The sequence below is a fragment of the Vulpes lagopus genome, chromosome 10 (assembly GCF_018345385.1).
Source record: "Vulpes lagopus strain Blue_001 chromosome 10, ASM1834538v1, whole genome shotgun sequence".
Classification (NCBI taxonomy): Eukaryota; Metazoa; Chordata; class Mammalia; order Carnivora; family Canidae; genus Vulpes; species Vulpes lagopus.
In genome coordinates this window covers 3491867-3513643 of record NC_054833.1, presented here as the reverse complement: position 1 = coordinate 3513643, position 21777 = coordinate 3491867, and the positions used below count along the sequence as shown (strand labels likewise).

Here is a 21777-nt window from a genome sequence, read left to right as displayed (position 1 = left end):
TTAATATGCAGAAATCTGTGGTGTTTCTATATGCTAATAATTAAGTAGCAAAAAGAAAAATTAAGAAAACAATCTCATTTATAATTACACCAAAAAAGAATAAAATATCTAGGAATAAATTTAACCAAGGAAGTGAAAGACCTATACTATAAAAACTATAAGACAGTGATGAAAGAAGTTGAAGACACAAATGGAAAGATATTCCATGCTCATGGACAGAAGGATTAATATTGTTAAAATGGCCATATTACCCAAAGCAATCTACAGATTAAATGCAGTCCCTATCAAAATACCAATGGCGGGATGCCTGGTGGCTCAGCTGTTGAGCATCTGCCTTTGGCCCAGGGCACGATCCTGGAGACCCGGGATCGAATCCCACGTCGGGCTTCCGGTGCATGGAGCCTGCTTCTCCCTCTGCCTGTGTGTCTGCCTCTCTCTCTCTCTCTCTCTCTCTCTCTCTCTGTAACTATCATAAAAATAAATAAATAAAAAAAATTTAAAAAAAAAAAGAAAAAAAAGAAAATACTTATTAACTTTCCAGTGTGAAAATGTGAAGATGCCATCTCAACCAAGTGATAAAAATTAATATCACTAGGACTTCTGCTTCCAGGAAGATGGAATAAATGTATTTATTCCTCTTGCTAAGCACAACCAACAGCCCTGGACGTTGTATACAATGTGAGCATAAAAAAGCCTCTGAAAGGTGGAGGTAAGCATTGGCTGGGGAACTCAAGCCCTGAAGACAACACTGGTGAGTTCTCTGCATTTTCTCTTTGCTTCATAGTTCCCACACTGAATACCAGAAGAGACTGCTGCCTAGAAACTAATGGGCATAGACCAAACACACAAACAAAAGCCACAACAAAAGCCTGCTTTCTCTAACCGTAAGACCAGGAAATGGGTGGCCTAGCAAGACAGAAAATGTTTAGACGATAGCCTTTCTACTCCGGCCACGCATCACAGAAAAAACTGGCCCATCCTCACCGGGACTTTCATCTTGGCCATCCTGTCTCCTATCCCTGCTCCTCAGTGTCAGTGGAAAACATGGGAGAGCCTGGACATCCAGTCCCAACTGGCAGTAACATGGCACCTCTCCCCATCCTTACTAGATGGGATCAGAACGCCACAATGAGACACCCTATCCCCCAGCATCTGTAGAGGCCACAGTGAGAAGCAAGAATTAGGCGCTTTTACCCCCCACCTCCCCAGCCAGAGAGGCATCAGTGGAGGCTCAGGGAGATCCTTGACTTCTACCCAAGTTGGCCATTAGGAGAGTTAGGAGGTGGGTGTCCCTCCATCTCATTTCCCTCCTAAAGTAGTGTCAGGAGAGGTCAGCTAAAACAAAAGGTTTCAGTAAGATCCAAAGTCTCAGAACCTAATACCTAAAATGTTCAATTTTCAATCCAAGATCACTCATCACAACAAGAACCAAGACTCTTAAAAGGAATAAAAAGAGATAACCAATAGAGGCCAACCCTGAAATGGTAGAAATCTTAGAATTATCTGTCAAATATTTTAAAGCACCCATCAGGGATGCCTGGGTGGCTCAGTGGTTAAGTGTCTGCCTTCGGCTCAGGACATGATCCTGGAGTCCCAGGATCGAGTCCCACACTGGGCTCCCCACATGGAGCCTGCTTCTCCCTCTGCCTATGTCTCTGCCTCTCTCTGTGCCTCTCATGAATAAATAAATAAAATCTTAAAAAAAAAATAAAGCACCTATCAGAAAAATGCTTTAATTACATACTTGAAACAACCTCCTCACCAAAATAGTTGCAGGAAGGGAATATATAGAGAACCACCCAATGGAAATCTTAGAAATGAAAAATATAATCACTGAAATGAAAGATAACATCACCAGAAATAGTACGCTTGACATTGTGAGCCTTCTGGTGTGATTGCATGAGAATATAGCATTGTTTCCATATTCTAGGATATTTCTGTCAAAAGATAACCTGCAAGAGGCACCTTGGTGGTTCAGTCAATTAAGCATCTGCCTTTGGCTCAGGTTAGGACCCTGGGGTCCTGGGATTGTGTCCTGCATTGGGCTCCCTGCTCAGATGCGGAGTCTGCTTCACCTCTGCCTCTGCCTGCCACTCCCCCTGTTTATGCTCTGTCACTTGCTCTGTTTTTCAAGTAAATTTTAAAAATCTTTAAAAAAAAAAAAAAAAAAGAAGACAAACTGCAAGGGGATCTCTCATGAGAAACTAGCAGACAAAACCAAACTAAGGTACATTCTAGAGTTATTGGACTGTGCCCTTTCCAAAATATCAAGGTCATTCAAGACGAGGTAGACCTGAGAAACTGTTCTAGGTCACATGATCCTGGATTGGTTCCGGCACCATAAAGAAGATGATTGAGACAACTGGGAAGATTTAAATGAAGCCTGATGATTGGGTGAAAGTGTTACTCAGTGTTGATTTTCTGGCTGTGATTATTGTGCTGTGGTTCTAGAGGACTGTCCTTGTTTTTAGGAAATACACCATGATATGCTAAAGGATAATGGGCATCAGGCCAGTAATTCACTCTAGAATGGGTCAGGGAAAAAGAAATCAGCATCTATAAATAATGTGGAATTGTATAAAATCTCTGGACATGAGAGACGCCATGTTCCTTTCCAACTACTGAACTCCTGAACTGGGCCAGAGGCAACAACTGTGTGACAAGCAGTTGCTCATCACATTTCAACAGAGCAACTGGTGTTCCAATCAGATGAGGACAGCAAAGTCAATAAATACACAGCAGGGACTTTGTTTGACAGCACCAGTAATCAATAAGATAGTTGTCACATGTGATTTGACTAGTCAGCACCAACTTAGAGTTTTTTCCTTCTTTGCTTTATGTAAATCCTATAATTACCTCTTCCTTCTTTCTCATAAAACCCCCTTGCTTTCCCTACAAGAGTAAGACACTGTTCTGGTTACTTCAGAATCTGTGCTCCCCTGAATTGCAATTCTGAGACCCCGAACAAAGACCCTTTGTCCTTCTTCAGTTCTAACTCCTTTCTTTGGTTGCCAACAGAGAAGATAAAAGGGCAAATATGTCAACAATTGAGGATATACAGGAATATGGTAAAGAGCATATAGGGATTGCCTAATTATCCAGCTTTTCTATTGGTTTTTAATTACTTCCAAGTAAAAAGGTAAAATATAGAATTGGTTGAATAAATTATTGTATGTCATGGATAATAGAAAAATATGTAATTGTCCTAAACAATTCTGAAAATCTCCCTTGACATGGAAAGACATCACCAATATATTAAATGAAAAACAGTAAGTTGCAGGGCACCTGGGTGGTTCAGTGGTTGAGCGTCTGCCTTCGGCTCAGGTTGTGATCCAGGGGCCCTGGGACGTAGTCCCACACTGGGCTCCCCACAGGGAGCCTGCTTCCCCTTCTGCCTATGTCTCTGCCTCTCTCTGTGTGTCTCTCATGAAGAAATAAATAAAATCTTTTTTAAAAATACCAAGTTGCATAGTATGTAGAGTGTAATTTGGGGGAGGTAGAAAATGCTAGTAAGATAATGTCTAAAATGATATAAAGCCAGGTGTTAACAATCGTTGTCTCGTTGTTTTGTTTGTTTTTTTGTTTTTTTGTTTTTTTTTTTATGATGAGCATCTATTAGTTCTCTAACCAGAAAAGAAGAAATTTTTTCTGTGGGCAGGCAGGAGGAAGCAGGGCAGACAGGACAGCAACCAGGCAAATAACTACCATTACTATGATTTCATGGTTAAAATACCACATTCTGTTTATTTTTATAGAAAGTAAATATATATAATACAATGAGTCCAGTCATGACAGTAGGAAACTAGAAATCAATTATAAGAAAAAAACTAGGGGAAAAAAACCACAAGAACACTAAACATGCTAGCAAACAATGGATAGGTCAATGAAGACATCAAAGGGGAAATTAAAAAATATATGGAGACAAACAAAAATGGAAACATAATCAATGAAAATCTTTGTGGGGGTGCCTGGCTGGCTTGGTTGGTAGACCATGTGATGCTTAGATCTCAGGGCCATGAGGTTAAGCCCCATGTTGGGCAAGGAGCCTACTTAAGAAAGAAAATATCTTTGGGACACAGCAAAAACTGTTCTAGGAGGGAAGTTTATAACAATACAGGCTACTACAAGAAACAAGAGAAATCTCCAGCAATCAACTCTTACACCTAAACGAGCTAGAAAGAAAACAAAGCCCCAAGTTAGTATAAGGAAGGAGATAAAAAAAGATTCGAGTGGAAATAAATGGGGGAAAAACAGATCAATGAAATAAAGAGCTAGTTCTTTGAAAAGATAAAAAGAAAACCTTTAGGCAGACTCATCAAGAAAGAGCAAGTACTCAAGTAAAATCAGAAATGAAGAAATAACAACCAACAGCACAATACAAAGAATTATGAAAGGATACTCTGAAAAATTATATAACAAATTGGAGAACTTAGAAGAAACACACAACCTGCCAAAACTGAATGAATAAGAAATAGAAAATTTGTTATTAGTAATAAAGTTGAACCTGTAATCAAAAAACCCCCAAACAAAAGTCCAGGACTAGAAGGCATCACTGGTGAACACTACCAAACATTTAAAGAAGAGTTAGTACCTATTATCAAACTATTTCAAAAAATAGAAGAGGAAGGAAAACTTCCAAATCCATTCTACAAGGCCAGATTTACCCAGATTCCAAAGCCAGACAAAAACACCACTGAAAAAGAGAACTAGAGGCCAATATCCCTGATGAACACAGATGCAAAATCCTCAATGCATTACCAAACCAAATCCAACAGTAAGTTAAAAGGACCATTCACCATGATCAAGTGGGATTTATTCCTGGGATGCAAGAGTGGTTCAATACTCTCAAATCAATGTGATATATTACATTAATAAGAAGGATAAAAACCATATCATCATCTCGAGAGATCCAGAAAAAGGATTTGACAAAATATAACATTTATGATAAAAACTCAACAAAGTGAATTTTGAGGAGCATATGTCAACATGATAAAGGCCTTCTTTGAAAAAAAAAAACAAAACCCACAGCCAACATCATACTCAATGGGGAAAAACTGAGGGCTTTTCCCCTAACATCAGGAATAAGACAAGAATGTCCATTCTCACCACTTTTATTCAACAGAGAACTGGAAGTCCTAGCTGCAGCTATCAGACAAGAAATAAAAGCATCCAAAATGACAAGAAGTAAACCTGTCACTATCTGTAGATGACATGATAGTATACATAGAAAACCCCAAAGACTACTAAAAAACAAACAAACAAACAAAAAAACACACACACACACACACACACACAAACTATCAGGATAAAGGAATTCAGTAAAGTCGCAGGATACAAAATTAATATGCAGAAATCTGTGGTGTTTCTATATGCTAATAATTAAGTAGCAAAAAGAAAAATTAAGAAAACAATCTCATTTATAATTACACCAAAAAAGAATAAAATATCTAGGAATAAATTTAACCAAGGAAGTGAAAGACCTATACTATAAAAACTATAAGACAGTGATGAAAGAAGTTGAAGACACAAATGGAAAGATATTCCATGCTCATGGACAGAAGGATTAATATTGTTAAAATGGCCATATTACCCAAAGCAATCTACAGATTAAATGCAGTCCCTATCAAAATACCAATGGCGGGATGCCTGGTGGCTCAGCTGTTGAGCATCTGCCTTTGGCCCAGGGCACGATCCTGGAGACCCGGGATCGAATCCCACGTCGGGCTTCCGGTGCATGGAGCCTGCTTCTCCCTCTGCCTGTGTGTCTGCCTCTCTCTCTCTCTCTCTCTCTCTCTCTCTCTCTCTGACTATCATAAATAAAAAAAAATAAAATAAAATAAAAAAAGAACTACGAAAGACCCTAAATAGCCAAAGAAATCTTGAGAAAGAAGAACTGGAGGTATCACTATCCCAGATTTCAAGAAATACAATGAAGCTATAGTAATTAAAATGTATGGTACCTTATTTATATGGTCAAGTAATGTATGACAAAAGAGTCATAACATACAATGAGAAAAACAAGTGTCTTCAACAAATTATGTTGGGAAAACTGGACAGCAACATGTGGAAGAATGAAACCAGGCCACTTTCTTACACCATACACAAAAATAAAGACCTACATGTGAGACCAGAAACCATAAAAATTCTAGAAGAAAACATAGGTAGTAATCTCTTGGACATTGGCCTTCACAACATATTTACAGACAGGTCTCCTGAGGCAAAGGAAAAAAAGAAAAATAAACTACTGGGACTGCACCAAAATAAAAAAATTTTGCACAGGAAAAAAAGACAAGAAACAAACAAAAGAACTCAACAAAACAACAGTGACTTACTGAATGGAATAAGATATTTTCAAATGATACACCCAAATAAAAGTTTAATATATCCAAACTATATAAAGAACTTCCACAACCGAACACACACACACACACACACACACACACAAATAAATAAATAAATAACCCCGAATAATTCTCTTAAGAAATAGGCAGACGACTTGAATAGACATTTTCCCCAAAGAAAATAGATGACTAGTACACATATGAAAAAACGCTCAACATCGCTAATCATTGGGGAAATGCAAATCAAAACCACAATGAGATTATCACCTTACACCTGTCAAATAGCTAGTATCAAAAACACAAGATATAAGTATTGGTGAGGATGTACAGAAAAAGAACGCTCTTGCCTCATGGGTGGGAATGTAAATTGGTACAGCTACTGTGGAAAACAGTATGGAGGCTCTTCAAAAATTATAAATAGAAATACCATATGATCCAGTAATTCCACTGCTGGGTATTTATCCAAGAAAGCAAAAACACTAATTAAAAAAGATCTATGCACCCTATGTTTATTGCAGCATTATTTACAACAGCCAAACTATAGAAGCAGCCCTGGTGTCCATAGGTGAGGAATGAATAAAGGAGATGTGATTATACACACAGAGGAATATTACTCAGGCATAAAAAAGAATAAAATCTTGCCATTTGTGACAAGTGGATGGACCTAGAAGTAGTATGATAAATGAGTCAAGTCAGAGAAAGACAAATAGCACAGGATTTCACTTATATGTGGAATCTTAGAAATAAATGAACAATAGATTCCTAAATACAGAGAAGAAACTGGTGGTTTCCAAAGGGAAGGTAGGGGTGGAGGATATATTTGTTCAAGTATTTTAGATATAACATACATATATGTTTAAGTAGTTCAAGTACATCATATCTATAATATTTTGTATATATTCAAATATTTTTATATATATTCAAATAGTTCAAGTAGTATATTTTATATATAAAACATAGCATATATTATATTATATAATGTATATTATAACATACAATATATATTATAAAATATATAATATGTATATGTATTATATATATGTATATATAATGTTGAAGAGGGAACATATACTTTTATAACCCCAAATATTAATGTTTTATGAAGACAAAAATGACTCTTAAAATTATTGCCTAAATATCTGTTAGAACCTTTATTTTGGCAACTACAGAAGAGAGTTAATACACAAGGAATAAGAGAAAAATTAAACTTTATACCTTCTTGTAGTTAACATTCCCATCCTGAAGGTGGAGAAACTCGAGAGCTCTGTGTCCTGAGAGATATATATAAATCAATTAAATTCAACTGGAACTGAAAACAGAACTTATTCAAAATATTTTAAAAGGAAAATGAGGGCACCTGGGTGGTGCAGTCAGTTGGGCATTCAACTCTTGGTTTCAGCTCAGGTCATGATCTCAGAGTCCTGGAATTGAGTCCTGCCTCGGGCTTCCTGCTCAGAGTGGAGTCTGCCTAGGATTCTCTCCCCCTCTCCCTCTGCCCCTCCTCTCTCTCTCTCAGATAAATAAATCTTTTTTAAAAATTAAAATAAGGGATGCCTAGGCAGCTCAGTGGGTTAAGCATCTGCCTTGGGCTCAGGTCATGATCTCAGGGTCCTGGGATCGGATCAAGTCCTGCATCTGGCTCCCTGCTCAGCAGAGAGTCTGCCTCTCCCTCCCCTGTTCCTGCTTGCTTGCTCTCTCTCATAAATAAATAAAAATATTTTTAAAAATTGAATTAAAAAATAAAATAAAAGGAAAATGTAATTTGTCATTGTGACTGTCAAGGAAGTGGGAAATGAAAATTAAGTGTATAATCACTAGTAATTAACTACTAGTAATCCACTAGTAATTTTCATTAGACATAATAAGATAAGATTCATACAATATTCAGATTGCTAAAATACAAATCAAATTTGCATGGTGATTTGAAGTTTCTGCTTAGCTGGCCCCATGGCCCTACTAAGCTAGATCTCCCTTCCCCTCTAAGTGAAATTAAGTAAATAATTCCCACCTTACAGGTTTGTTGAAAGAGTCACACAAAATAAATGTGATGTGATAAGCGCGGTGGCTGATACACAGTAATAGCTCAGTAAACAGGTGTCATCATCTTATTTTGCCTCAACAACTGACAGAGATAAATGAACCTAAGCAGGAAATATGATACACAGCCAAAACTATGGACTGAATCAATTACTCTCGAATGTTTTTCACCAGCTGAGCCACATTACATGGAAGAAAAAAAAAAAAATCCCAAATCACCTGCTCCACCCACAGGCCAACACACAGACACACACATCCACACCCTGAATCTTCCTAGAATCTGTAAGGCGAACATGCCTTGTGAAGTCACATTCAAAGATGATACCTTACTTCTGTTGTGAATCACATCCAATTTTGTAATTCATACAAAAATATAGCCACAACATAAGCATAATTCTCTAAGATACAAGTTCACAACCCATGCCAATAACCTGTGATTTACAGCTTAAACCACTGAACAAGGCCAATTCTAATTAACTCACACAAATGTCAGCCTTCCACACAGGCTTTACATAGAAGTGAAAACATGGACCAAAATATTTATAAAATCCTCTAAATAATTAAATGTTGGAGTTTTGTCTTTTATATAAAACTCCTCAAAATCTGTGCAAGTTAGGAGTGGTCTTCAATTATGTTCATGGAAACAAAGTTTTATATTATTTCACTCAATATAATCTTAGGATATATTAATCTATCAGGATCTTTGGCACCTACTGAATAAAGGTAAGCAGTTATCTGATTTTATTGAAATTTCATATTTCATCTGTGTTTAAACTCTAAGGATTTAAACTATTCCATTTATACTTATTCTTGAATATTTCTGTTTACTTATTCTTTTTCATCCCACTTATAGTTTTAGCAATTTCAATTTCAAAGAACTTACACTTGGAGAATATTCTCAAATTCACTGAGAAGTTCGGCCTCCTTATTTCACAGAAGAGGAACACAGAGAAAATGAACTGCTCTGAGTCACATCCTTAGTTTACAGCAGAGCTGATATCAGAACCTCAGTCTAACGCTCTTTTCTATTATTTCCTGACTCCCTGTTAGCAATAAATGTGCTTGGAAGGAACACGGGACTAGCTGTCAGGACATGCAATCCTAGGCCAGCACACTAATGAGCTCACTGTGAGATGCTCCAGGTGAATTCCCGTACGTGAAATATAGGGTCGGGGCTCAGGGACTTCTTGTGCCCTTTCAGAAGGCAAAATTCTGGGATCATGGGTTCTCATTCACCAGCACTCAATGCCTTGGTCTATCTTGCACTGATAAGTTTTCACACTTTCTTTGTCATCTTGTTTTGATTTGTACCCTCAGGCTAGTGGCCTAACTAGAAAATATTCTTATTGTTTCTATCTAAAAGAAAACCCAGATATTAGGTATGTTTGAAATCAATCCAAAAATTGTTACAGAATATAATCCTATCTGAGTACATTCCAAATTGGTTTACATTTTCCATCAGTTAAAGAAATATTACAAATATACCTCATGCAAGAACCAAGCCTACCATGTACCTGTACCTGATACTCTGCTATTACCTCCAAGCTCATGGATACCGGCTCCCCGTAGCCTGTCCTCCCCAGCTCCTGTCATCATCCTGGGCTCCTCCCTGAAGCCAGCCACTTGACTCAGGGGACCCACTCCCGTGACCACGAGTGGCCCTGTACAACATACTTGGAAATATAAACCAACAAAAACACATTCCTTGCCTCTACCAAGTTCCACCCATCCTTCCTCCTCTTCCATTCTATCAATCCTGTTTCCTGGCAACTGCTAGCTTATCCAGCTCCTCACTGTTTGCCCTCATCAAGCACGCATCCCTCCCTCGCCTCCTGCCTATCCCTCTACTGACTGGAGGAACCCACCTGACTCTCCACTGCCTGGCTGCTCACTGCCGTCCGGGGACTTGTCGTCTGTACTTGGGCCCGACTTCACATCTCTTCCTTAACGCCTTTCGGCGGACTCGGTATCCTTACTACCACGGCAAGGTGCAGGCACTTACCTATCTCTATGTGCGTGGAGATGCCGCATGGTGATCCTCCTGGGCAGAGGGAGCCCAGCGTGATCAGCAGGCCAGGCCAGAACCTGCAAACGGACATGCCTTGTTACTCCCTGCTCCTCAGAGACATGAAGCGCTCAGAGCTGTGGCAGCAGGCCTGCCACCCAGGCCCAGACCCACTGCTTTCCCTCTAAGCAGGTCACTGGCATGGGAAACCAAGCCTCATTTCAAAATAATAACACTTCCCAGTAAGCTGTTTAACTACTGTTTAACTTCACCAGAACAGTAAACAAACCCCTGGGAGAGAGGGAGAAAAAACTAAAAGCCATCAACCAAAATCTGAATGCCTTGAGGTAGAAGCATTGCCACTTTCTGATGCAGGTGTCCTCCAGATTTCTTTTTAAATTGAAATTTGTATGGTGACACTAGCAAAGCTGTCTCCAAGTATTCTTTGGTTTCTTCAAAAAAGAAAGAGAGAGAGAGAGAGAGAGACTCACCTGTCTATATTGAGAGTCAACATGCTGAACCACCTCAGCTCACAGGGGCTGATCTCCTGGGCATCCTTTGCACATTATGTATCAGGGTGCCCTGTGTCCTTGGCCTCCAAAGCCACAAGTGCTGGGAAAGCTTTTATGACGATCAGCTGGCACCGACTTCTCTTTCAGTATTTGGCAACAGATACTGACACTTGCATGGGATTACACAAGAGCAACCACTCCTGGCCGCTCTGCTTCTGGCTGTTCTTATGGGGCTTATCTCGAGCCTGTTGCATGGTCAGATTCCTGCACCGCAAGCAAAGATGCCGATTCCACTGGGGGCGGGAGACATGGAACAGATTTAAGACCAAGAAACAAGGATTCAGAAAATGCTAGGTTCAGAATACCACCTGTCAAGAAATATCTAGTCTATTGCACTTAATCCGTGGGAAAAATTCGGTGAAGCTCTTCATGGAAATGGTAGTGATTTTAATGTAGAAATTATTATTATACATGAAAAGCAAGAAAGGAGATCCTGAAAGAGTGGGAGGAAACCGTACTCACGCTCAGGTGAGCAAATGGAAGAGATTAGAAGAAGATGGGAAGATTAGGTGTCTGCCAAGTTTCCTCTGTAACCTTAGTTTAGCCACCTGCAAGCCCCAAGGAAAAGGATCGGACAGCTCTCCCCCAGCCCTGAGGGCACTGGGCCCAGCTCTCCTGGCTGCTTTTAGGCCAGAGGCCATGAACTAATGTGCTTTGTCTGGCTAACAGGGTGTTTTGTAAACATAGTTCTAATCTCCTCCTTACTGCAAGTGGGGGAGCAGATGGAGAATGGTGGGAGTAGAGGCGGAAGTGCCCAGACGAGGCCAGGTGAAGAAAAAAGGTCCCAGGCACCGACAGTCTTGTCCTCATAGGCTCTGGTGAGCGATCGCACCCAGCCAGGCTCCCGGGAGCCATCGGGCAGCCTAGGAGCAAGACAGGAATCAGGGGGGATTGTCTCATTCTGAAAGGGGTCTTGCAGGGGCACAAGACAGACAGAAGGGGAGGCCAACATCATGAATTTCGTAGGCCTTAGGCACTTCTGCTTTTGTTAGGTCCCCTTCCTCCATAGAGATAAAAAGAAGTCATCAATTTTTACATCTCCAATGGTCTAAGTATTAATATATTTATAATCAAACTTAAAAGTTCTCTTTTTTCTGATTTTTAAAAGAAACTAAAAAGTTTTGTATGCCCTTAAAAGTACTATGGGCCCTGGACAGTGTGCCTATTGGGGAAGTTAGCTCAAAAAGGAAGAGGGCACTGTTTGAAACAGAACCTTAGGAGGATAAGCCGACTGATTTTGGATCAACAGAAGCAGCCACAGTGTCTCAACAGTAGGGCGCCCTCTGCAGGCAGCAGGTGGGAATACGCCAGGTCCTGCGCCCTCAGTGATACCTATAGGGCAGCAGCCTCCCTCCAGGACCTCCTCTCTCCCCCCTCCAATTCCTTGAATAGAATACAGAAGAAAATAACGAATACACACACGCACACACAAGTCAGGTGTTCCCACTTCTGCTAGATGCGACTCACTCAGGGCTGAGTGACGCCCACTCAGCAAAAAACAGAGGCAAAATTTAAAGTTACTGCCTCGGCATCTTGCAAATAAGAACCCAAGGTCCTAGAGAAAGTGGAAGGGCCACAGGCTCCGGGGGAAAAAAAAATAGAGCAAGAGACTCAACTCAGAAGGAACGGAGAAGCAGAGATGTGCCGAGACTAGTAATGCTAAATGAGTGCACAGAAACGGTCTCCACTGCAACCCGCAAATTCCAAAGGGAGCCCTGCGGAATACGCCTGCGCATCCTCCTTAAAGCCGAGGCTCACCTTCCTGCTTCCAGGTGTGTCGGCTAATGTCTGCTGGTAATTTTAACTCCGTGGATTCAATTCTCACAAACGGTGCCGCTGGCTGGCGGAGGCCTCACTTCCACCTTGCTGGTGGCCTGTCCTAGGGCAGTCACTGGGCCTTCGAGCCCTGCGCTGCATTTAGCCTCGCCGCTCTGCTAAGCGGCTGCGTGTATGGTCGCTCACAACAGACGAGAACCTTCCACGGAAAAGAGAGAGGGCGGAGGTTCAGTGGCGTGTCCAAGGTCACAGGGCCTGGCGACAGCGGACTGAACGCGGGGCCGAGGCGGGCCCGGAGACCCCGCCCGCGCACACCCGGGCTCCCCGCGGGCCGCGCGCCCAGGGCGCACGAGGGCGCTGCTGCTCCGCCCGCCGGGCCGCCGCCGCCGCCGCCGCCGCCGCCGCCTCGCTCCCCCCGCCCCGGGCGCTCGTGCGCGCGCTCGCTCGCCCGCTTCCTGCCGCGTCCGCCGGGGCCATGGCGACCCTGCTGCGGCTGCCCGGCCGCGGCCCGCGCCCCCGCTGCCCCGCGCAGCCCCGCCGCTGTGCCGGGGGCCCGGCGGGCCCGTGCGCCGCGCTGCTCCGCACCGACGGCTTCGTGGGCGGCCGCTGGGTCCCGGCCGCCGCCGCCTTCCCGGTGCACGACCCGGCCAGCGGCGCCGAGCTGGGCTTGGTGGCCGACTGCGGGGCGGCCGAGGCCCGCGCCGCCGTGCGCGCCGCCCGCGAGGCCTTCTGCAGCTGGAGGGGCGTCTCGGCCAAGGTGAGCGCGCTCGGGCCTGGACGCCGCGGGCGGACGGAGAGCGCCCCCCCCGTCACCGGGTCACCGGTCCACTAGGGACTAGGGAGCGCGGCCTGGCCCCCCCGCCCCCCCCCGCCCCCGCCCCCGGAGCCGCGCGGCGACCCCAGCCCCTGCCCGCCCGGGCGCGGCGAGCAGGCGGAGGGGCCGGCCGGAGGGACGCGCAGCACAGGTGGCCGCTGGGGCGCCGGGCCCTGGACTGGTGTCGGGCCGGGCACCCCCGGGGCTCTGCCTGGGGGGCTGCTGCGCCCCAACGGCCCCGCCGCTGCACGTGGCCTTCGCGCCCGACCTTCGCGCCCCTTCCGTGCCTCACCTGTTCTCGCAGACACCAGGCGCACTGGACGACGACCCCCATCAGGGCCATACCGAACCCTGAGAGCCTCTTTCAAGACCCTGTCGGGAGATCCTGGGGCTTAGGACTTGAACCTATGAGTGCGGCGGGGACACACCCCGGCACACAGGGCAGCCCCATTAGGGCGGGAGCTGCAGAGATGAAGGGAAGAGGGGATTCAGCTGCGGCAAGACCGTGAATCAGGAGCGCGCCCGACCCGTGTGTGGACAGCAAGGAGGCCGGGAGCATCGGGAGGCCGGTGGTGGTGACCGGAGGACAGGCTGGCTCCAGGGGCAGGTGCAGACGTGGGTTTTACGCTGAGGGAGGTAGGGCGCCCGTCCTGGGTTTCAAGCAGGGCTGTGATCAGGCTTGCATGGGGAAAGGGCACATGGAGCATGGGGGGGGGGGGGCAGGGGCCCCTGAGGGCGCTGGCAGGGACGGAGCTAACAGGGCGGCTGCTTGAAGCAGGGTGCTCTGCGGGAGGAGTCACCTGGAGGCCCTGGCGGTGTTAGCGTGTGAGAGGAGGAGGGGACAGCCAGGACCCCCCAGGGCTTTAGGCCGTAGCCACGGGAAGGAAGGAGTAACCAGCAGGTCCCAAGGAAGCCAGGTCCACCTGTGAGCGAGGAGAGGCGGGCTCTGGTGCCACTTGTAGAGCAGCTCTGGCCCACCCCTCTTGACCCCAAGCCCGTGCTGTCCACCCTGCTCCCCTCCCTGCCTCCCCCCACCCCTCAGCTCCTGTGGTCTAGCTCACCTGTTGCTCCTGCCATTGGGCCCGTCAGAGCACGCAGCCTACGCCGTCCTCCCTTCTCTGAGCTGCAGCATGGGCCCATAGGCCTTGCCTCACCCTTCCCGTCAACATTTTTGTGTTGCCTCAAGTTTTTCTTGTTCGTGTTTGAGGGCCCCCTGTTTCCCACCTTGTGAACTCCCGGAAGATCTCAGAGAAAATGGATATTTACAAGCTTTATAAGCTAATGTATTAGTTACAGCTGCTGTAACAAATTAACACAAATTTAGTGACGTAAAACAACATGACAACACGAATTCATTCTCTTACTGTGCTGGCAGTGCTGTGTACCTTCTGGTATCCCTAGGACAGAGCCCTGTCCCAGTTTCTAGAGGCTGCCCTCATCACTCCAACCTCTGCTGCTGGTACCTTCTCTGACTCTGACCCACCTGCCTCCCTCATATAGTGATCTCTGTGATTACAGTGGGCCCACTGGATGATTCAGGATCACCTTCTCAGCTCAAGATCTTTAACGTAATCACATCTGTAAAATCCCTTTTGCCAGGTAAGGGAACAAATTCACAAGCTGCAGGGATTAGGATGAAGATGTCTCTGAGGGCCATTAGGGTGCCTGCCACAGCTGAGTGCTGTACTGGGTGCTTTATGGGTGCTTTACCTAGTCCTTTCAGTGGCTCTCTGAGGCAGAGGTTTCATCTGCGTCCCAGTTGAGAGGCTCAGAGTCCACCATCCACCATGTGTCTCTGCTCAGGTGGGCCTTGAGTCCCACGGGACCCCATGCACCCCAAGCCTCCCTATTGGAGTCCCACACACATGGTTCCTCACAAAGACCGCAGGAGTTTCCTGGGGCTGCTATAACAAAGTACCACAAATCTGATGGTTTAAACAACTGAAACACAATGTCTCGGTTCTGCAGGCTTAAAGTCCAAAGTCTAGGGCTGGTTCCTTCTGGGGGTTCCGAGGGACGGATCTGCCCCAGACCTCTGTCCTTGACTTGTAGTTGGCTGTCTTTTCCCTGTGTCCCCTGCTCCCATCATCTTCCCTCTGTGCATTCCTGTTTCTGTGTCTAAGGTCCCTCTTTTTACAAGGATCCCCCCTTTATATGTTGGAGTAGGGCACACCTTAATTTTAGTTAACAAAACTTCAAAACTTTTAAATTTATTAAAAATGGAACTTCATGCTAACTTGATTGCCTGTAAAGACCCTATCTCCAAATAGAGCCACCTTCTGTGGTTCTGAGGGTTGGAATAGCAGCGTGTCTGTTTTGGGGGCTGACACCATTAACCCCTAACACGGGGCGTGCCTCCTGAGGGCTGCCTGTTGCCCCCCACCTGGTTCCTGATGTTTGGCCGGGACCTTGTGTTTTCTGCCAGCAAGTGGGATCTACTTTGCATTCCTGTGCTTCTCACACTGTTCCGCATTCTCTCATTCTCTCTCAGCCGAAGGGTGGGCTTTGTGTGAGGCAGGCCATGTGCTCAGATCTTGTGTGTGTGTGTGTGTGTGTGTGTGTGTGTGTGTGTGTGTGCGCGCGCGCGCGCGCTCAGATCTTTGATTTATTCCTCCAGGCCAGGCCCCCTAGAGCTGAGTCTTTCCTCTCTCGCCCAGAGTAAGCACTGGCCTGTGGTCCTGGATCCCTGCCTGCTAGTGTACACGGTGACCAAGGATCTGTAGCTAGCTGTGTGTGCTGGGATAATCCATCTTTGCACTCTTTGACAGAAGTCTCTGTTTCTCTTTTACAACTTATGACTCAAGACACCCCTTTAGATGCAACTTGGAATGGAATCTTCTTTATTGCTTATCAAAGAAAGGTCTTTTATGCCTCAGTTAGAAAGAAGAAAGGTCAGTGTGTGTCTCCCTGAGTGAGAGACCACACAGCAACCACCTGAATACACGGAAGATTATTTTGTATTTATTTTGCTGTTTTTATTTCCTTCCCAGGAGAGGAGTTCACTGCTTCGGAAATGGTATGACTTAATGATGCAAAATAAAGATGACCTTGCCAAGATAATCACAGCTGAAAGTGTAAGTCCGGGGTGCTAACCTGCTTCCCTAATAAATTGTCCGGAGTGCTCAGGCTCTAGCTCAGAAGACTAGGGCTGATGTCAGGGCTGATCTGCAGCCAAAAAAAAGGAAATTCCTTGCCTAATGATCAGATATCAACCAATCATTGTGCCAGGCACCAGCTGTGTCTAGTGAAGCCAGGCCCTCATTTTGCTGGAACAGTTTGTATGTTCTACCTCTGACTAATATACGAAAAACATGGATGGAGCTAGATGGTATTACACCAAGTGACATAAGTCATCCTGAGGAAGACAGGTGTCATATGATTTCACTCAGATCTGGAATTTAAGAAATAAAACCAAAAGAAAAAGACAAAAAGGGACAGACTCTTATATCCAGAAAACAAACTGGTGTTGCCAGAGGGGAGGTGGGCAGGGGCTGGGGAAATAGTGGTACTACTACTACTGGAGACAGAGATTTTGAGTGGAACTCTGTAAGTAATGCTTTCCCACCATGCCGGTGGGAAACGTGCCGGTGGTTGCTCCGTAACTGTAATAATGACTACAGCAGGAAGGATGAGAAGATGTCAGAAGGAGAAACAAGTGTGACGCCACCCTTCTCGCTGTCGGGGATCCAGACAAGATTGTGGTCTGGGTGGCGGCCCGCTTGTTTTTGTCACCACCTGCCAATCGGCTTTCTAAGACTCCCGCCAGGGTCACGAGTTTCTCAACAACCTTGGGGTTTTGTAATGAGAGACTCGTCTGCTGTGCGTGCAGCCTGGAGAACTGCTAAGTGCAGAGTCATGCTTTTGTTGTTAGAAGGCAGCTCACTGTCCTTTTCTGACTCCATTTAGGGGAAGCCGCTGAAGGAGGCGCAGGGGGAGATCGTCTATTCCGCCCTTTTCCTAGAGTGGTTTTCTGAAGAAGCTCGCCGCATCTACGGAGACGTCATCTACACCCCCGCCAAAGACAAGCGGGCCCTGGTCCTCAAGCAGCCCCTTGGGGTGGCCGCAGTCATCACCCCGGTGCGTGCACTGGCAGGACAGGCGAGGCCCTGGGGTAGGAGGTGGAGCAGGGATTGGGACAAGAATGACACCTCATTCTTTCTTGTGAAGAGGCGTGCTTCCCCCACTGGCTCTGGCACCTGTCTTCTTTCCTGATTCCTTTGCTGCCTGCAGAGGACTGTGTCCTGGTCCTCTGATAGCCAGGTGCAGGTGGGAGTGTGAACGCCTGTGTCCTGTTGCCTGCAGCGGTGGGATGACCCACAGCAGGACCCAGGGGCTTCTCTGACGTGGCATTAAAGCTGCTGCTTCTAGGCAGTGCCTAGCCCATTGGAAATGATCTTTTTTTTTTTTTTTTAAGACTTAAGATATGACGCATTTAATGTGCTGTGGTTTGGGGAAAATTTATGCTTAATTTATGATTATCATCAACAGCAAAGCATTAGCGTGCCTACCAGCAGGCACTGGGCCAGGTTCTGGAGGTGAAACGGTTTTCAAATACAATATTGTGTCTGACTGGGTGGAGCTGCAGCATGCTTGTGGGGCATGCTCTCTCTTGGTGACCCGCCTTTTATGAGCCCATCTGTGAGGTCCCCTGTCAAGTCCTCTACAGTGCCAGCTGCTCTTGAGACTGCTGTTCTGTCCTGGCTCGGCACAGTTACAGACAGACACCCCCTTAGCCTTGACTGGGTGCGACTTGAAGCTCACTGTTCACTAGTTGCATAAGCTCAGGCAAGTTACTGAGCTGCTCTCAGCTTCCCCAAAGTAATGTCCTCATTATTCCGCAGTCTAATAATACCTTAATGGGTCAGGATGATGACTTAACTATAATTTAATTTAAAAGTGCTTGAGAGTAGTGCCTCACACAGAAGAAGCACTCTGCAAGTATTTGTCAAAATAAAAACTATTAATATAGATATGGAGATACCTACAAGTGTCTATCTGTAAATAGAAGGAAGTAATCATCTGCCGTTTCCAAAATTACCTTTACTAATGTTTTCTCCCAAAGGGCCAGCAAACTATGGCTTTCAGGGCCAATCCAGCCTGCTGCCGATATTTGTAAATAAAGTTTTACCGGGACACAGCCATGCCCGTTCCGATACATACGGTCTGTGGCTGCCTGCACTTTAGAACCAGGGAGTGGTTTTGACAAATCGTACATCCCTAAAAACCCAAATATTTACAATCGGGCCCCTTACAAAGTTTGCCAAGTCCCGGAGTGGACAGTCTTGTACTGTTTTAAATTCTGGAAAGGTTTCCCGTCTTTACAAGCCTTTGTCTGCAGAGTCCCTGGAGTTGACAGGTGTCAGGTGTTCTGAGCTCACCTGAGCAAGAGCTGGAGCACTACTTTATGAGAGTGCGTTTATGCAATGGAATTTGTTGAATGATTTCCTGACTTGCCTTCTTGTGCACTGTGGGGCAGTCTGCCCTCTCTCATACTTTCTGTGCTCTCTGACCCCAGTGGAATTTCCCCAGTGCCATGATCACCCGGAAGGTGGGGGCCGCCCTGGCAGCTGGCTGCACCGTCGTGGTGAAACCTGCGGAACACACGCCCTTCTCTGCCCTGGCCCTGGCCGAGGTAAGTATCCCCCCACCCCTGTGTGTGCAGAGCTGACAAAGTCCAAGTGCGGATTATTTATTCAGGGCAGAAAGAAGCAGATTCGAAACCTCCTTCTTTGGCTACATCTCACCCTGGCTGGTGTTTTAATTTACTAGCAATTATTTTAAGTCAGTTTGTTTGTTTGTTTTGTTTATTTATTTATTTTAAAGATTTTATTTATTCATGAGAGAGAGAGAGAAAGAGGCAGAGACATAGGCAGAGGGAGAAGCAGGCTCCCTATGGGGGAACCCAATGTGGGACTCGACCCTAGGACTCTAGAATCACACCCTGAGCTGAAGGCAGACACTCAACCGCTGAGCCACCCAGGCGTCCCTTTATTTTATTTTTTTAAGTAGGCTCCACACTCAGTGTGAAGCCCTATGTGAGGCTTGAAGTCACAACCCTGAGTTCAAAACCTGAGCTGAGATCAAGAGTCAGACACTTAACTGACAGAGCCACCCAGGCACCCCTAAGTTAGATGTTTAGAAAAAACCGTGAATGGGGGATTTTCTGACATTTGTAGACAATATGTGTTTTTGGCTGCCCTAAAAATAGTATCTGTCCATCAGTTTTATTAATTAGGCAGGCATACAACTAAAGTGTGGGCATCTCTCAGATGTAGGGAACCTCTTATTTACCTCCCCTTTCTCCAGTTCAATCAACATTCAGGAAGATCTCACCATTCTTCTGTTTAAAACTCTCCAGTGAGGGAGCGCCTGGGTGGCTCAGTCGGTTAAGTGTCTGCCTTCAGCTCAGGACATGATCCCAGGGTCCTGGGATCTCCTCCCGGTGAGGCTTCCTGCTCAGCAGGGAGTCTGCTTCTCTCTCTACCTCTGCCCCTCCCCCCCCACCTGTGCGCTTTCTTTCTGAGAAAATCTTTATTTATTTATTTATTTTTAGAAAATCTTTAAAAAAACAACAGTAAGGCCCTGTAAGATGCCACCCTCCAGACCCTAATCCCCCTCTGCCCTTACCTTACCTGTCACTCCAAAACCCTAGACCCCTCTGCTCCGGCCTCTCTGGCCCCTGCCACCCCACCAGGCTCACCCCGACTCAGCTCTACACCTGCCTTGTCTTCTTCCAGAAAGTTCTTCCCCTGGCACACCCAAATGCCACCTTTTCAGGGAGGCTTCACGGGCCACCCTGTTGGAAAAGCACAGCCTCTCACTCCCATGCCCCTGATCCCGTTCTCTGCTTTGTTCTTCTTCCCTTAGCACTTAGGGCCACTTGACATACCTGCTGTCTCAGTTACATTAGAATGTAAGCTCCACAGAGATGGCCACTTGCATCTGCTTTGTTCACTGCTGTATGCCCAAGCCTGGAACAGTGCCTGGACCTAGGAGGCACTCAGAAATGTTGGAGGGCTTCCATGCTGTGACAGCCACGCTGAGTGTGGGTGTCAGTTGCTGGCCTCGTTACCTCCTTTCTGGGCTGGGACTTCTTCCTCCTTTGAGTCTCTGTGCCACTGTCTTTCACCCCAGCGTCAGCTGGTGGAGCTTCCAGAAGGCAGCGACAGTTACTGTGTTTGCCTTTCTGGGCTCTTAGGGGCCTGGTGTGGCTCCAGACCCAGGGACTGGAAGCTCCTCTCCTACAGGGCATTTCCCCCAACGGCACCTTATTTCAGAGGCAAATAGTACTATGGAAACGTTAACCAAGTGGAAGGCTTTTTTTTTTTTTTTTAATTTTTTTTTTTTTTTTTTTTTATGATAGTCACAGAGAGAGAGAGAGAGAGGCAGAGACACAGGCTGAGGAAGAAGCAGGCTCCATGCACCGGGAGCCTGATGTGGGATTCGATCCCGGGTCTCCAGGATCGCGCCCTGGGCCAAAGGCAGGCGCCAAACCGTTGCGCCACCCAGGGATCCCTGGAAGGCTTTTTAAAATACAAACTGTTAATAGTTTTCCTTGAGATAATTCTTAAATCTGTACAATGTATGTAAGTTAGCATATTATTAGGCTCCTTAGGCGTACATATAGTTAGTGGTGTGCTTCCTACAAATTATAGTATTCAGAACCAGTACCAATTTATGACCAGTAGACCCTTCCTGCTTATGCAATTTATTTGGAAACACATACCTGTGTGATTGGAAAGGCTCAGGATCACATTTTTATTTTTATTTTTTTTTTAAGATTTTATTTATTTACTCATGAGAGACAGAGAAAGAGAGAGAGGCAGAGACACAGGCAGAGGGAGAAGCAGGCTCCATGTAGGGAGCCTGATGTGGGACTCGATCCCGGGTCTCTAGGATCACGCCCTGGGCTGAAGGAGGCGCTAAACCACTGAGCCACCCGGGCTGCCCAGGATCACAGTTTTAAAAACCCCTATAAACTTCATCCAGACCTCATCAGACTTGGGTTTGGAGGCACATACAGTGAGTTGCATCCTTTTGTCCGGAGGCACATACAGTGAGTTGTCTCTTGTCATGATATTGGCAGGGTTGCTGGTCAATGCTGCCCCGTCTGGTGACTCATTAGGAGTTACAGAAATCATGATCTTGGAATGCTTTCATTTCTTTAATTTTTTTTAAGACTTTATTTTTAAATCATCTTTACACCCAACATGGAGCTTGAATTCAGAACCC

General features: G+C 45.6%; 2 protein-coding genes across 9 annotated transcripts in view; one reads left to right on the top strand and one right to left on the bottom strand.

Annotated features, from left to right (window-relative positions):
• GPLD1 (glycosylphosphatidylinositol specific phospholipase D1) overlaps nucleotides 1–13853 on the bottom strand; it is a 74569-nt gene extending 60716 nt beyond the window's left edge. For 2 of the 6 annotated variants that reach the window (XM_041770764.1, XM_041770763.1), the window contains exons 1-4: nucleotides 12714–13034; nucleotides 10875–11188; nucleotides 10381–10463; nucleotides 7557–7612 (exon numbers count right to left, since the gene is read on the bottom strand). In XM_041770764.1, the coding sequence (XP_041626698.1) occupies nucleotides 7557–7612; nucleotides 10381–10463; nucleotides 10875–10897 (162 nt within the window). In that variant the 5' untranslated portion in view covers nucleotides 10898–11188; nucleotides 12714–13034. Of the gene's footprint in view, nucleotides 1–7556; nucleotides 7613–10380; nucleotides 10478–10874; nucleotides 11189–12713; nucleotides 13035–13837 lie in introns of those variants that run through there. The other 4 variants (XM_041770761.1, XM_041770760.1, XM_041770762.1 and 1 more) reach the window with 4 other exon arrangements.
• Nucleotides 13186–21777, top strand: part of ALDH5A1 (aldehyde dehydrogenase 5 family member A1) — a 29781-nt gene continuing 21189 nt past the window's right edge. The window contains exons 1-4 of one of the 3 annotated variants that reach the window (XM_041770766.1): nucleotides 13186–13488; nucleotides 16536–16619; nucleotides 17452–17622; nucleotides 19061–19177. In XM_041770766.1, coding sequence (XP_041626700.1) covers nucleotides 13207–13488; nucleotides 16536–16619; nucleotides 17452–17622; nucleotides 19061–19177 — 654 coding nt within the window. In that variant the 5' untranslated portion in view covers nucleotides 13186–13206. Of the gene's footprint in view, nucleotides 13489–13712; nucleotides 14153–15113; nucleotides 15145–16535; nucleotides 16620–17451; nucleotides 17623–19060; nucleotides 19178–21777 lie in introns of those variants that run through there. The other 2 variants (XM_041770767.1, XM_041770768.1) reach the window with 2 other exon arrangements.